The 12,808-nt window shown below is 32.9% G+C and overlaps 2 protein-coding genes across 2 annotated transcripts; both read right to left on the bottom strand.

The window, feature by feature from the left end:
* Positions 1 to 2,289: 2,289 nt before the first annotated feature.
* On the bottom strand, positions 2,290 to 3,236 carry LOC108221137 (transcription repressor OFP14). The gene has a single exon (XM_017395036.1). The coding sequence runs from the start codon at positions 3,145 to 3,147 to the stop codon at positions 2,290 to 2,292; it is 858 nt and encodes a 285-aa protein (XP_017250525.1). The 5' UTR covers positions 3,148 to 3,236.
* Positions 3,237 to 3,946: 710 nt separating this feature from the next.
* Positions 3,947 to 6,993, bottom strand: LOC108220494 (uncharacterized). The gene is made up of 3 exons (XM_017394278.2): positions 6,361 to 6,993; positions 4,434 to 4,505; positions 3,947 to 4,250 (listed from the first exon to the last, which is right to left on the bottom strand). Exons 1-3 carry the CDS (start codon positions 6,934 to 6,936, stop codon positions 4,248 to 4,250), a joined length of 651 nt encoding a protein of 216 aa, XP_017249767.1. The 5' UTR covers positions 6,937 to 6,993; the 3' UTR covers positions 3,947 to 4,247.
* Positions 6,994 to 12,808: the final 5,815 nt, after the last annotated feature.

Raw genomic sequence — 12,808 nt, 5'->3', positions numbered from 1 at the left:
TAAACCGAACTTTAAATAAGTTAAACATAAAAAAAAACCGAATTAAATGGGTTGAGTTGGGGTTTTGATAATTTTAACCCATTCCAACCCGACATATATTATGCACTAATAAGCCATACTATTAGTTTACTAAATGACTTAGAAATTAATTTTTTTTTGATATTAATATGTATATATTCAAATTATGAAATATATTTAATATAATGATATTTTATTTATATGTAATGTAATTTAGTTTGTTAGATTTGTAGTGTATTGGGATGTGCATATGTGATGATCAATTTTATATTTAATATAATGATGTTTTATTTATACTAGCCTTAAACCCGTGCAAAGCACGGGCGGTTATATAATTTAAATTTATTATATATAATTTAAATTTAATATATATTAATGATAGTAAATTTACTTTTTTTATTTATTAAATAATTATAAATTATATTTAAGAGAATAATGGTGGAATTTTTATGTTGTAGTATATCAAACTGTTTAGAGATGTAAGACTATGAGAACTCTACATGCAGCAGGCTTTTAGTTATAAAGTGAATCACCAAACCAAGTTGACCAAACCAAAATTTTGTACGGACTACAAATTATAGCCATGTTGGCTTATTATAGTATAGTATATAGTATAGTATAGATGTAATGTAAGTTAGTTTCTTAGATTTGCATACTAGAAGTTGCACGTGATTTTGATTCTTCGACTTCTAAGTTATTTTATCACCGACCAACAAATAAATAATCAACCCGACCAAACTGAATAACCCGAACCAACCCAATCCGACTTTAATAAAATTTGCGACGAGTTCAAATTATATAAAACCGACCTAATTGGGTTGGGTTAGCTAGCAACCCGCCCAAACCGACCCGTGGGCACCCTTAATCGCAATGAAAACGGGTAGATTCACGTGTATCATTTTTAAAATACTGCTTAATTATATTATGAAGGATGTATTAATAAATAATATAATCTGTTTTATATTTATTTGACTTAATTTATTTTATTGACAGACATATAATTTTTTACTATTGAGTTAATTCTGTTCGAAAAAAGTTCGAGCCTCATCGCATCAAAACTTTATAGTGTCTCTTCCTTTTCTAGCCACCGTCGGAGGTTCCATCGATTTTCAACGATGAAAAACTTTGAATCAGTTAATTGCTCTTGATTTGTTCTTATTTTCTCAATAATACTCCCCAACGGATATGTACTTGGATATTAGATCTACTCGATTTTCAAGATTTTAATTTGGTGATGAATCAATTGGGATGAGTCAATGACGAGTTAGCGACTGCGATTCAGTTTTAGCCATTTCCGGTATCTACATATATTTATATTCGGTAAGGTAAGGATCGTGTGAATTGATCCCATGACAATGGTATGAGTTCAAAATCTTTGTTCTTATTGTTTTTAAATGTATTTGTCTTATGTCCTTTGTTATTGGTTATATTTTCGTAATTGAATTTTGTGTCTCGTTTATTACTAAATTTATAAGACTTTATATCGTAAATTGTGTTTTGTACATGTTTTATCTTTAGTTTGAATTTTTGTATTCCTCTTGAGGGAGTTCCATGGTTGATGGCTTTTTATCGTATATTGCGATTTTGGTTGTCGTTATTTTAACGATTGTGTCATTTTAGATGACTTTGTTTTGGTGCCTAGCATAATCTTTCATGCTTGTTTCTTTCTTTCTTCCTCCTTTTTTCCTCTCCGCCTTATTTTCTTCCTTTCCGCGGATTTTTGTCCTTCATCTGGGTTTTCTTCTCAGTCATTAAAGTTTTATTGGCTAAATTTCCGGGGCCATCTCTGCATGACCTTCGGTTAGTCGATAGACTTTTTTAAATGAAAGTTCTCCTTTCTTCTTAGTTCCGCGGATTTTGTTTTCTTTCGAGTGTTTTTTTTCAGGTATCATAAATTTTTATCTAATTTCTTGTGGGGCTTTTTGACATGCCCTTTGGTTAGATGAAAGTTTTTATGTATGAAAAAAGCTCTTCCGATTCTTTCGGTATTGTATTTCGATACAATTGATCACTGACGTGAAAGTCTTATGACAAAAAAAAAAACAAAAACTTTATAGTGTCTAAATACTCGTTCGAATTTCTTTTGAGCCTCCAGTTACTAGGTTCAACCCAAGAAGGCTCACACAGCATTCAAGAAACAAGATACACATCTTGCAATTTATTTATTTACGTTACATTTGCTTATGTTACATGCAAATATTGCATGAGAAATATCACCGTATTAAACACCATTAATCAACCCATTTTCCCCACATGCCTAAAATGTCAAAGCTATACCTCCCTTCCTTTCCTCTTGTCATCCTGAGGTTTCTTGACATCCGGGAATCTTGCCGGAACTTCGCCGGAAGGCCCGGAATTGTCTTCTACTTTGACGGAATTCTCCCTCAAGAGCACAATCAGATCAACAAATGCACTTAAAATGTACTTATGAGACTTGTTGTCATTCAAGTTTAAGTAACATAGCAAAAGCTCCTCCAAGAATTCCCAATCTACTTTTCCATTATGATGTAGTCTAGCCTCGATCATTTCTTGCATGGAGCTCTTAAAATCAACACAAGGGCTCGAAGAATATCGCAAAACCGCAATAAAATCTTCGGCCCCCATTTTTTTCTTTTCACTACATTCCGATGTCGAACCATCGAATATCGTATTCCCGGGCCCCGGCCCCTCGATGCCCTCGGACACAGCCAGGCTTGTCCGAGGGTCATCGATAACCGAGCCCGAGGAGGCCGGGGCCACAAAAAACCTGTGAGAGCTACAAAGATCATGACTCGGTGGATTGTCATACTTAGGGGAGTCACAAGAGACTCTCCCTTCATTTTCTTGGTCATGCTCTTCACCTTGATCCAACTCCTTAGCATACAATGACCTAAAATTTTCGATCAAAAATTTATCGATATCGGATAATGTAGCTGACCCATCATCATGATCTTGATCCTCGGTATCACTAAAATGGTACTTTTGTTTCTCAGGATCAATAGTGAAAGAAGGAGTTTTAGGGTGTTTGCAGCCTCTAAGAATCCAGCTAGTGGAAGAAGTGAGTGATTTTGATGGCAATTTGAGGTGTGAGGTTGGTTTTTTGATCTTGGAGATGTAATCTTGAATTGTTTTGTGAAATTGTCTAGGCATTTTGTACACTTAATTTTGGTGAATGCATGGTTTGTATTTTTATAAGTAAGAATGAATTAGCAAGGAAGGAAAGAAAGTAAGTTATGATATTTTATTACTATAATAATTGTGAATATTGAAAACGTTGAGCTACAGAAGGTGGTGAATTTATTGCAGTATGAAGATGTTACAAGTTCATAAAATTTCTGGTTATGGGTTTTCTTTTCCATCTGTATTTTTGGTTGTGTATGAGTCTATGGGCTGGGAAGTGATGGTCTATGGGTCAGCCATTGATTTAAAGTACTCAATAGTCGAGATTGAATGTCTCATTTAATGCTAGATTGATATGGTCCAGTCCAAGACAATGATTTGTCAAGATGAATGTCATTTAATGGCAGACTATGGTCAGGCCCAATCCAAAGAAACATATAAAATATAGGAGACGTGTATCTCGTTTTGTTTTTGTCAACATTTTTCTACTGTTGTAATAACTCTTAATTATATTTTTTTGATTATAGCATAAGTGTATATATGAGGAAAAATTGCTCGTTGACTTGATTTGATAATTTAAATATTTGATAATCAAATTAACCAATTCTTTTTTAGTTTGTCCAACTTTAACTTTCAATAATCAAATAACCAAAGTCTGACTCCCTTTTTGACAGACCTTTATAAATATTAAAAAATTATATCATTCACATATAATCTATTTTAAGATACAATTTGCAGTTTTTAGAATAATAAAAAAATGTTCTTTAATTTTGGTGAAAAAGGTCAATTTTATCAATAAAAGTCAAAAATGGACAACCAGGCATATATCTACGACCGAAGGGACCAACTCCTACATGATCTTGTTTTAATTTAAAATAAAGAAATAAATGTATTGTATTTTGGAGATAATTTGTACATTAACGAAGGGATTAGTGAATTGGCTTTGACCATCATCTAGTTGTCATCTTCCGCACGTAAACTGATACTGTGATTCTACTACATAAATACAATGGTTTCCATGATAAAACGAGCATAGGTACAGTAGGGGACAAGGAACTTAAATTACACATTCATGAATTGCTCGACAGTTGTGGGGCTTGCGAGCTTCTGTTAGGTGAATTCGGCATGGCTCACTGTTAAAGAAGAATAACAATGTTAGTAGAAAAAGATTAAACTAATTGTTTTCATCTGGCAAGTATAGAAACACCCAAGAGTATGACAGCAAACGGGTTATATTGGGAAGCCGAAATAGTAACACTGGTTTTTCAAGTAGTTTAAGATGCAAAACGCCTGCAGTAAGAAAGAAAATGCCTGACCTGAGGGTAACAGTTTTGCCGATCAATTGTATGGTCGGTGGTGTTTATGTCAACTTCGCATGACACTTTTGTCTGTGGGGGAACAATGTCACTGTTAGCCGGGTGATGCACACAAAAATGCGTCATATAAAAGTAGCATGCTGATTGAATTTACAGCTTTATCTAGGTTGGTCCAAATCACATCACAATATCACATAAACATTTAGCGAGACCAATAGACCATATGAAAAAAATTGATTGACATTTAAACATTACAAGACATCTATAAATCATCAACACATAAAATATTTGTGTCGCTCATTCATCACCAAGAGGCAATAAACCACTAGTTTTTAAGTTATATACACGCATAATTACTTTAATATCACATTGCTGATTTCTTACTTCTTAGTAAGGTCATTTTGCAAGTATAGACCAATATAAGGTAATAACTTAAAAGGTGGAGACTTTCTCCATAATATTTTCCCATGTACATCTATGTCCTTTTGCCAAGGCTCCAACACCTTGTAAGGCCTTTAAATTTCAAAGTTTGTCTACCTATAACGCAAAATTCTACTTAAAGCATGCTCCCAACTCAAAATATTTGAAAACATTCTAATTAACATGTCTAAAAACAATAACTTACAAAAATTTCCCGAAAAGGTAAGCCGCACTAGTACAATCTATACAATAAACTCATTTCAGTAAAGGTAACTCAAATCAAACACGGACTCACAGTAGTCAAATTATCTTAACAGTCACACTAATTGTTCAAATAATTTCTATTCATCCCATTAACTTCCTACATCACAGGGGACTGAGGCTCACACAAGTCAACTCACCATAAAAAAACGTTTAAAATAAAAAATCAACAAAGTTGCAACTCACAACTATTAACTTGAGCTTAACCTAATTTCCAGATATAGTCACATAGCTAATGCGGCAGATCAGAGTTTAACTAGCTACATGTCATTATCCTCACTCGTCACACCTTTCTATATAATGACAATGTTCCTCTTATGTAAACAACAAAATATATATCAGCATATATAAGCCAGATAATTCACTATAATCAAGTGTATCAAATTTTAAAACGTATTTATGGCTTATTCTTTTCCTCTCTTTTGTCCACGTTCCAACTTTAACCTTCAAATATTTTTACCTTTAAGCAGGGTATTATAAGTTAAAAGGTTGATGGCACTGAATATTCTAATAAAGTCACTCGACCATGGCCGTTCTCATCTATCCAAATCTTATCAACATGCTCTTATCCACAAAGTGTTCGATATCACTACTCGTTAATATTGTCCTTTTATATCTAACCATGTCACCTCTCATAACCTTACAATTAATTAACTTGTATACCCCAAAGAACACAGACAGGACATATAGTAAAACATTCTTATTCTAAACAATTTTAAAGTTAAATCGAAATGACTACTTTATACTTCAAAAATATTCCAAGCATAGCCAACTAGCTTATTAAGCTAACCAAAGGGCTAGAAAACCCTGGCACCAATTTCTAACCATCAACACAACTTGCAGGCAATTACCACTTATGATTTACCAATCCTAATCCTAATCAATTACAGCTCCCTGTTCTAAATTCATCATAATGTTTTTCAATTATTTTTTATCATCATAATATTTCAATGTCAATCGCAGCTTATATTCGACATATCATTCTTATATTGAAGATTTCCTCATCAATCTAATTTCATAAGCGTCCACCAAAAATATACTACTAAACACAATCTGCTTCTAAATTTTAGCTCCTTCAATACTCATCGCACTTCAGTACTTCACCTCAGCACATCTCTACTCATAACTAGTATCAATCACTTTGAAAACTTAAACTTAACAATTTTCCTTAAATTAATCAACAAAACAATCAAATTCAAATCATCACATAAACAACACGAGAAAAAACTCAATTCATACTTCTCACCTTAAGTGGAAGCTCGAAGAAGAAGAATCCAAGCCGGCCTTCAACTTCCGTAACCGTATCGATAGGAATCACACCTCTCGCCATATCCTCAATCAACAAAATCGCATCCGACAAAACTTCAATTCCATCAAACCGCAGCGTTGCATTCACATACGACGCGCCTCTCGCCCTAATGTCTCCTCCCTCCGACTCCACAAACCCTAACTGACTCCCTCTATACATAATCGACACCAGCAACGAGTCATAAACCAAGGAATACACGTCACGATTGCGCACCTTGACTGTGAGATCGAGCGCGATGTCGAGCGAGACGCGCGGGAAGGCATGGGCGTTGAATTCCGAGAGACGGAGACGAACGACGGAGAGATCGGGATCGGACGGCCAGAGGACGTACACGGCAGCGGAGATGAGGAGGAGCGCGGCAGCGGAGGTGAAAATCCGGCGGTAGTTGAGGCGGTGAGGGACGGGGATGTAGATTGGCAAAACGACGTAGTTTTGAAGGTTAGGGTTAGGGTTTGTGGATTGGGGGAGAGGTTGGTAGTAAGCTGAGGAGTCCTCGAGTTTTCCAGGCGACATTGTCGGGGTGTCGAGGAAGAGCTGTTAGGTAGAAATTAGTCAAAAAAATTTCGAACATGTTATTTATTTGCCTGAATCTATCTGCGGGGTAAAACAATCATTGTCATCTTTAATTGTAATACTGCTCCCTCCGTTTTAATTTGCAAGTCTCTTTTACTTTTGCGAGAGTCAAATTAACTAATTTTTGACTAATTATTAAAAAATATTTATTTATAAAAAGTTATATATTAAATAGATTTGATTTATCTTTTGATGATATTTTTTTAATTTTTTTTCAATTATATGATATCTATAAATTTCAGTCAAAGTACAGTCAATTTGACTAGTCAAAAGTAAAAAAAAACTTATAAATTGAGACAGAGGTAGTATATTTTATGTCTTAATTTATTTAATTGTTATTATCAATAGTTAGTTTTGTATGAATAGTGATTAGTAACTTCATTTGTTCGATCAATAAATCAATATAACGACACTCCTTTTGTTTTTTATTATTTGATACTTTAACTTTTGACACACATTTTAAAGTCATTTGACCGGATAGTTAAAAATATTAATTTTCCAATTTTTTTTCAGAATAAAAATATATAATCAAAATTTTAATTCACAAAAAATTCAATCAAAATAATATTTTTAACTGCCCGGTCAAAACACTTAAAAATATGTGTCGATGGTTAAAGCATCAAGTAATGAAAAATAGTGGGAGTACATGTGTTCTTTGTCAAAACACTATGTCTAATCTAATCATCAAGTATTATATATCCTGAAACATTTTTTTGTCACAGGACTATCATGTCAGTGAATTGTACCGAAATACAGTATTGAAGGATCGAAAGAGTTTTTTTTCATACATGAAAATTTTTCATCTAATCAGAGGTCATGTCGAAATATCCCACAAGAAATAAGATAAAATTTCGATGTTTGAAAACACTCGAAAAAAAAGCAAAATCCGCGGAACTAAGAAGAAAGGAGAAATTTTATTCAAAAAACTCTACCGACTAACCAAAAGTCATGTAGAGATGGCTCCGGAAATTTAATTAATAAAACTTTAATGACAGAAAAGAAAACCCAAATGAAAGAAAAAAATCAGCGGAAAGAAAGAAGATAAAGAGGGTGAGAAAAAAAAGGAGGAAAGAAAGAAAGAATCAAACACGAAAGATTATGCCAGACACCGAAACAAAGTCATCTAAAATGATACAATCATTAATTAACGATAAAATATATCGCAATATACGATAAAAAACCCATCAACTATGGCACTGAACACAATAATTAAAACTAAAGATACAACAAGTCAATTAGCAAAAAAAAATAAATAAAAAATACAACAAGTCTATAACACAATTTGCAATATAAAGTCTTATCACAAAATTCAATTATGAAATATATAACCAATAACAAAAGACATAAAAGACAAATACATATAAAAACACTAAAACAAAAGATTTTGAACTCATACTATTATCGTGTGGTCAATTCACACCACTTTTAACCTACCGAATATTTTGAACTCATACCATTATCGCGGGGACTATTCACACCACCCTTAACTTACCGAATAAAAATATATGTAGACACTTGATATGGCTAAAACTGAATCATAGTCGCTTAACTCGTCATTGACTCATCCCAATTGATTAATCTCCAAATCAAAATCTTGAGAATCGAGTATATCTAATATCTAGAAACAAATCCAGTGGGGAGTATTATTGAGAAAACGAGACAAATCAAGAGAAATTAATTGATTTGAAGTTTTTCATCGGTGAAAACCGCTGAAATCTCCGACGACGGATAGAATAAGAAGAGAGAGAGTTTAAGAGTTTTTGTAGGAGGCTAAGGTTTGAAATCATATCGTCTGAGAGACTGAGACATTAAATGCATTATAAATAATTAAATATGTGGATCAAATTAATTGGTCTTTGTTAAAAACTCCTTTAAATTTAAATAATTACAAATAAAATAGGAAATTATTATTAATGATGGAGTTGAAAAAGAACATATACATGTCTATTTTGTTTTAGACAATAAAAACATTCCCGTATCAACAAAAAACAATTATTATTTTTAGGATATTTATCACTCATACTATGTTTTAACATAATGATTGCAGTAATACGGTCCCCTGTACTTGTTACATACTACGTCTATTCTAAAAATAAATTACATAATTACGTTTTCTTTAAAAGCAAATTGAAAGCTTGCATAGTATATTTGCGCTTCCCCTTCTCGCTTTGTCTCTCCCTCCGCTTCCTCCTTTCTTCCTGGTACGTACTCATCTCTCTCATTCTCTCTCCCTCGTTCATCTCCTCGCTCTCTTTGTTCTTTCTCTCTCCCCTTCCTCCCTTCCTCTCTCTCGATTTCTCTCTCCTAGCTCTCTACTCCTTCGATTTCAGTTGGTGATAGACTCGACGGGTAAACGCTGTCGGTGGTGACGATGCCGACTGGGATTGTGCAAAGTTACGATGGCGGGGTGTCGCAGCCACGGGGAAAAAGGGGGAGAAAGCTGATGGAATGATCGGGGTTTGACTTTTGAGAAGGGATACAATCGAAGCAAGTGATCGGGGTTGTGCAAAGTTACGATGGCGGGATGTGTTTTTTGTTTGCAAATGATGGGTCGATTAAGGAATAAGAGTGTTTATGTGTTGAGGAGGTGGAGTATAGCAACCGAACTCGTGTTTATGCTTATTTTAGTTGTTGCTTTTGAGTTGATTTCTAATTTGTTGTTTTAGTTGTTTTTTAAGTTGCAATGTTGATATTATTATTGACCGCGAAGGGGTATTCATTTTTATGCCTTTGCAACCAGTTGCAACTTATTATGCAAATAAATATAATTTTTAAAATTGCATTTTTGACTGCATATATGATTGCTAGCAGTTGCAGATATGGTTGCATATGCAATCACCTTATTTTTGTAAATATTTTTTAGAGTATAGTATTTTTACAATTTGTTTTAGAAAGTGACACTATTTTTACAAAAAAAAATTTTAAACTTGGTTAGCCATATTTTTTATGCATATACTCTAAATAAAATCTTAAACCACCGAATCTTGATCAATAATCATATTGCGATCAATATTTGGTGTCTAGTTTAAACCGTTGTGATGTTTTTATTAACTAATGTTAATTTAGCTCATATTCTCAATATTTTTTTAAATTTGAATATTAATTCATAACAATATTACATTCTATTATATAAAATCATATTTTTATATACGCAAAAATTGATGTGAGGATGATAAATAATGTTAGATATATAATATGATATTAATATTTCTACTTTTATTATAGTAAATATATGTGTAATTTTGAATTTGGCCCAACTGATAAATGTGGTTTTATAAAATTATTGTTCCATTTAAAAAAAAATCTATTATCATCCTTAACTCAAATTCACTTAATTGAGTGATAAAATTAATTCAGTGATAACAGATTAACAAAAGAAGTATAGCTTGATTTTGACATGTTTGTGATTTGAAGAGCTTTTAGATGAAAAACACTCTTACTAATACAAGTCAAGCACATTAGACTATATATATACCCCCAACCCGTGGTGTAGCTACACAGCCTTTCTACTTAAAGAAAGGAATATGGAGAAAATTACCAACTTTGAACTCAATAGATAATAAGTATGAAGCAAAGTAATATTTTTAAAAGCTTCTTTTAGAATATAATATTATTGAAGAGGTGGGAGTATGATTTGATATTAAATTTCATTGAAAATGTTATATCCAATATTATTTTAAAAAATATTGATGGATGTAATAATAGAGGTGTAATTCGAGTCGCGCGGCTCACGAGATCGTCCGACTCGAACTCATTTAACTTGTCTCGGCTCGACTCGACTTGTTAAACGAGCCGAAATCGGGCAAAGGTTCCGGCTCGTTTAATTAAATGAACCGGCTCGACTCGACTCGACTCATGAAAATAAACGAGTCGAGTTCGACAGAGGTTTGGACTCAATTAGCTAAACGAGCCGGCTCGTCTCGTCTCGATTAAACTTGGCTCGTATTAGGCTTGGTTCGAAACTCAGCTTACTCGACTCGAATTACAACCCCATATAATTACAAAGATTAAAAATTAATATCCAAGGGTATGTGATAAATAAATTATAATAATATGTTCATGTTTTAAAAAACACGATGATATACGATACAATCCAAAAAGTCATGACAATATGCTGACAAACAAAAATAATATGAATAACATAGAAACAAATGATAAACGTGTGTTAATAACATTATATAAAAAATATTCATAAAAAACACGATAATATGCCGACAAATCAGTAAGAAAAGGCGTATGACAATATGCTGCCAAATAAAATAGATTTGTAGTATTCGAAAAACACGTGAATCAAGATATCCATCATGTTTCTTCACACGGAATCCGTTACTATCGTATACATATTGTCGTTATCTTATAACAAAACCTAAGAAACACGTCAATATACCGACACATAGTAATAAAAAGAGTATGATAATATGCCCGACGAATAAAGAAATATCCGTAATATTAGGAGAACATGAGAATCTATACATGTAACATGTTCTTCAACATGATTTCATTAATATTATATAAATAGTATCCTAATCTTATAACATAATTTTTTTAATTCTTGATTGGTCTATGTAAATCTGATCTACACGCGAACAACTTGAGTTTTGATAAAAGTGCTAATATTGATACTAAAGATGACTAAAAATTATAAAACATGACTCGTCGATTGAGGACTAAAATCATTTGCAACCAATAATTAATTTCAGAGTATTGGGAAAACACACACTTGTTTAGTATTCCTTATTACACAACAGTACAATACAGTCCTTTATTTTGATATTACAATACAAAGAAATAAGAATATAAAAAAACACAGTTACTGCGAGGCCGGGGAGGATTCATCAATCTAACATATGATTTTTAAGGCTTTCACTATGGTCTGAAGTGCAAAGCTAACTCTCTGAAGGAGTTTCCCTCAAGCCACCCCGAGAAAGTCTCCGGCTGCATAAGGTTGCCACTGTACTTAACACCGCCGTTATAGTGGGAATTGGTTCCGGCAAAAGTAATGCTATAAATCTTACTATTGATCCAAGCACCAATATCATGAACATATCCTGCAAAAGTGCACAACACAACTGAGGTCAAACACAATATACTTAAATCTACATGGATTTTTACTACTATATAATACTCGCTACTATGAATTATTGTACCATTTCAAAATGGCTGGTATTTTGAAGAAGAGCCCTTATTATGCGAGGAGAGTTAGATAGAGTAGTCTTGTATTTAAAGACAAATGAACGGTGTAGATGAATTTACACAACTTTACAGCTAATGTGAGCTCATACAAGAGATACCTCCAAAGAGATGATGAAAAGATAGCTATTTATTAATCAAAGTGTATTTGCATGGTTTGTTGGATGCATTCCAAAGTAATAGACACCTGTACTTCTTCTTTGGCTTTTTCGTTTTTAAATACGTTTAGCTTTGAAACGGCAACAAAGCTTTACATTCATATACATACAATGTATATCGTATATGTTAGTGCATATAGAATATGTGGTGTATATGAATTTGGATATGCATGTAATGTAGAAATACAAACAAAACTACATAGTTTTGGATAGGCATGCAATGTAGATATACAAACAAAACTTATTTACCTCAAGACTCAGCATAAACAATTTTGTTTAGCTAGGTGTTAAAAAATAAGTGGCCTCAATTAAGTTAAAATAAGTGGATTTATATCTATAATTTAACAACACAAAATGACTTTGATGCTAATAAATATTAGAGTCTTTCGTTCAAAGACCCGAAATCTATTCTCTTTTTCCTTTTTAAACCTATTTAATGATGTGGTAAATACAAAACACTTTAT

Source organism: Daucus carota, chromosome 5 (assembly GCF_001625215.2).
Source record: "Daucus carota subsp. sativus chromosome 5, DH1 v3.0, whole genome shotgun sequence".
Classification (NCBI taxonomy): Eukaryota; Viridiplantae; Streptophyta; class Magnoliopsida; order Apiales; family Apiaceae; genus Daucus; species Daucus carota.
The sequence above is the reverse complement of the archived record's forward strand: the minus strand, read 5'-3'. Positions and strand labels throughout refer to the sequence as shown.

Bases quoted from the DNA above. Each gene is read 5' to 3' on its own strand.
- LOC108221137 (XM_017395036.1), bottom strand. From the start codon at position 3,147: ATGCCTAGACAATTTCACAAAACAATTCAAGATTACATCTCCAAGATC.
- LOC108220494 (XM_017394278.2), bottom strand. From the start codon at position 6,936: ATGTCGCCTGGAAAACTCGAGGACTCCTCAGCTTACTACCAACCTCTC. The intron at 4,506-6,360 runs GTGAGAAGTATG...GTTCCCCCACAG, and splicing joins TCTTCGAGCTTCCACTTAAG to ACAAAAGTGTCATGCGAAGT.